The sequence below is a fragment of the Enhydra lutris genome, unplaced genomic scaffold (genome assembly GCF_002288905.1).
Source record: "Enhydra lutris kenyoni isolate GAN:26980312 unplaced genomic scaffold, ASM228890v2 scaffoldscaffold83, whole genome shotgun sequence".
NCBI classification, from domain to species: Eukaryota; Metazoa; Chordata; class Mammalia; order Carnivora; family Mustelidae; genus Enhydra; species Enhydra lutris.
Window position 1 is genome coordinate 855,125 of NW_019154167.1, and position 3,476 is coordinate 858,600.

At 38.2% G+C, this 3,476-nt stretch overlaps 1 protein-coding gene across 1 annotated transcript in view; it reads right to left on the minus strand.

Annotated features, from left to right (window-relative positions):
- LOC111161280 (NACHT, LRR and PYD domains-containing protein 3) overlaps positions 1-3,476 on the minus strand; it is a 45,257-nt gene that overhangs the window by 26,072 nt on the left and 15,709 nt on the right. The window contains 4 exon segments of the mRNA XM_022524863.1: positions 2,220-2,373; positions 2,376-2,410; positions 2,506-2,585; positions 2,588-2,684. Of these exon segments, the coding sequence (XP_022380571.1) occupies positions 2,220-2,373; positions 2,376-2,410; positions 2,506-2,585; positions 2,588-2,684 (366 nt within the window).

The following is a 3,476-nucleotide window of genomic DNA, read 5'->3' on the forward strand; positions in this document are numbered from 1 at the left end:
ACCCCTGGGGATAAAAATATATGTTTATAAAAAAATAAAATTTAAAAAAAAAAGATCTAAAAGTCCATTATTTATTAATTTTCCATCCTTAGAGACCCAGCCCACCATCATCAACCATGTAATATTCCTTCTTTGGGAAGAGTGGTTTTTTTACCAAGCTTCCTGTCTTCTCAATCTTTGTTTCTCCATATTAAATAGCACAATTTCTTGAAACCCATCAACTTTTTTTCCCATTACTTTCAGGAATTTCTATGATATATACTATAATCTTTGAGTCCTCAATTTTCTCTTGAGTTAACCAGGCTCCAACCTTAGCCATCCAGAAGGCTCATAAGTACACATGTCTATATCTCCTCAATTTAGAAATTTTAAAAAGAGGTATTTTGGTGGGGAAAAAAGGAGTTTCAAAGTAGATTTTAGAAAACTTTAATGTTAAAGAGCTTTTGCTTTTAAAAACCCACATATAGGGGTGCCTGGGTGGCTCAGTTGGTTAAGCGTCTGACTCTTGATCTTAGTTCAGGTCTTGATCTCAGGGTCATGAGTTAAAAGCCCGCATTGCACTACACACTGGGTATGAAGTCTACTTTAAAAAAAATAAATAAGCCCACATATATATTGATATGTTAGTGATAGTTAATTGTGTCACATTGGCTAGGTTATACATCTAGATATTTGGTCAAAATTATTCTAGATGTATCTGGGAAGGTACTTTTTAGATGAGAATAACATTTAAATCAGTAGACTTTGAGTAATTTACCCTCCATAACTTGGGTTAGCCTCGCCTAATCAGTTGAAAGGTTTTATAGAAACAGACTGACCGCCCTGGGGAAAAGGAGAGAATTCTCCCAGCAGAATGCCTTGAGACTTGAAATGCAATATGAGCTGTTCCCTGTGTCTCCAGCCTGTTGGCCTACCTTGCAAATATTGAACTTGACAGCCATCCTAATCCTTATAAGCCAATTCCTTAAAATAAATCTCAATACAGTTGGCCCCTGAACAACACAGGTTTGAACTCATGGGTTCACTTAAACACCAATTTTTTTTAATAAATATACTCCAGTGCTGTAAATGTATTTTCCCTTCCTCATGACTTTCTTAGTAACATCTTTTCTCCAGCTTACTTTCTTGTAACAATACATATATAAAACATACCACATACAGAGTATGTGTTAATCAACTGTTCATGTTATTAGTAAGGCTTCCAGTCAAGAGCAGGCTATTAGCAGTTAAGCTTTTGGAGGGTCAAAAGTTGTAAGTGGGGGCTCCTGGGTGACTCAGTGGGTTAAAGCCTCTGCCTTCAGTTCAGGTCATGATCTCAGGGTCCTGGGATCAAGCCCCACATAGGGCTCTCTGCTCAGTAGGGAGCCTGCTTCCTCCTCTCTCTCTGCCTACTTGTGATCTCTGTCTGTCAAATAAATAAGATCTTTAAAAAAAAGTTATAAGTGGATTTCTAACTGTGGGGGGTGGGGGCGCCCCACCCCCTATGTGGTTCAAGGGTCACCTGTATATTCAGATACATCTTATTTGTTCTGTTTCTCTGGAGAACCCTAATACTAAAATCTAAAAGTTTATAAGATAGGGCGCCTGGGTGGCTCAGTGGGCTAAGCCTCTGCTTTCAGCTCAGGTCATGGTCTTGGGGTCCTGGGATCGAGTCCCGCATCGGGCTCTCTGCTCAGCAGGGAACCTGATTCCTCCTATCTCTCTCTGCCTGCCTCTCTGCCTACTTGTGATCATCTCTCTCTGTGTCAAATAAATAAATAAAATCTTTTTTAAAAAGTTTATAAGATAAACTTTTTTATTAAAATCATTATCATGGACTTTGAAGTCAGATACATGAGGGTTCTGAACTGTGCCTTTGCCATGTTACTTGGTCTTATGACCTTGGGTCCCTATTTCCTCATTGCTAAAACGGAGATAATAATCTGAAACTTCTCAGAACTGTTGTACAATTAAAGGAAATCATAGATACAAAGCAGTCAGCACAATGCTTAGCACAAAGTGATTGTTCAGTAAGTGTGGGTTATTATTATAGCCATTGCTGTTATTGTCACTTACAATGAAAATTCTTTTCCTAAACTTCTTGCATAAGAACAATTTTAGGGACTGTTACTTTTATTCTTCCTCTCCATGATTCCTTGAAATGTGTTTTGATCACACAACATCCATCTTGAATTGCATATTTAAATTTTTTTTCTTGCAGCAAGGAAACTAATAGTTACAACTTACTTGAGCTTCCGTAATTTGGATCTTTTAAGCCTTCACAAAGCAATTTCAAAGCTGAAGCTTCCAATTTGGTTTCACTAAATTCCAGATCAGTGAGCCACTGACTGGTACTGAGAATAGCTGCCAGTACCCCACAAGAAGCAGGAGAGATAGGCATCGGTACAACCGTCAGAGAAGAGAAGAATGACTTCATTATCATTATCATTGCTCTTTCCCCATGCAAACAGAAATTGACCAAAAATGATACGAACACAGACAACAAATTCTCCTGCTATCAGTTACCTCAATGTCCATAAGATACAGTTTGGCTGTTTTAATCCTTCACACAGAAGCTTCGTTCCTGAATCTTCCAGGGTATTTTTTTTTTTTTTACAAACTCCAAATCTGTCAAATACTGGTTAGTTTCAAATACTGAAGAGAGATCCCTACCACAACAAGCTGTGAAGTGGCAGAAAATCAGTATGTGTGGAGAAAAAGACATTTTAGAGAAGAAAGAAAATAGGTATCTGTACCTTACTAATGTAGTGAATTCTTTCAGTCATTGGGTGCTTACCACTGTGCCAGATGCTGAAAACACAAAAATAATTAAGACCCAGACCTGGCCTTGAAAAGTACTGCAAGCGGAATGCACAAGGTATCATGGGGACACAGAAAGGTGGCACAATTCAGCCCAGCTTGGGGTGGGAGCTGGAGGACCAAGAAGTACAAGAGAAATAAATACTTGAGTGCTGTTGTGAAAGGGGAAGAGGGATTGAACAGGAGTTAGGTGGATGAAAAGAATGGGAACAGTGATAACAGGAGGAGCACAGGGACAATCCACTTATGGAGCAGCCTGGGCAAAGGCCAGAAGACAAGTGAGAGGATTCTTCGTTTAAGAAACTGCCAATTACAGCTGACCCTTGAACAACTCAGGGGGGTAGGGGTTCCGGCCTCCACACAGTTGAAAATCTGCCTATAACTTCTGATTTCCCCAAAACTTAACAACTAATAGCCTACTGTTGACCAGAAGCTTTAACAATAAAATAATCAACTAACACATATTTGTATGTTATATGTATTACCTACTGTATCTTACAATAAAATAAGCTAGAGAAAAGAACATTTTTTAATTAAGAAAACTATAACAAAGAGAAAATATATTTATAGTACTATACTGAATTTATTTTTAAAAAATCCACACAGTTCAAATCCTGTGTTGTTCAAGGGTCAACTGCATTTGCTATGGCCTATATTAAAAGACTAGAAGGAGAAAT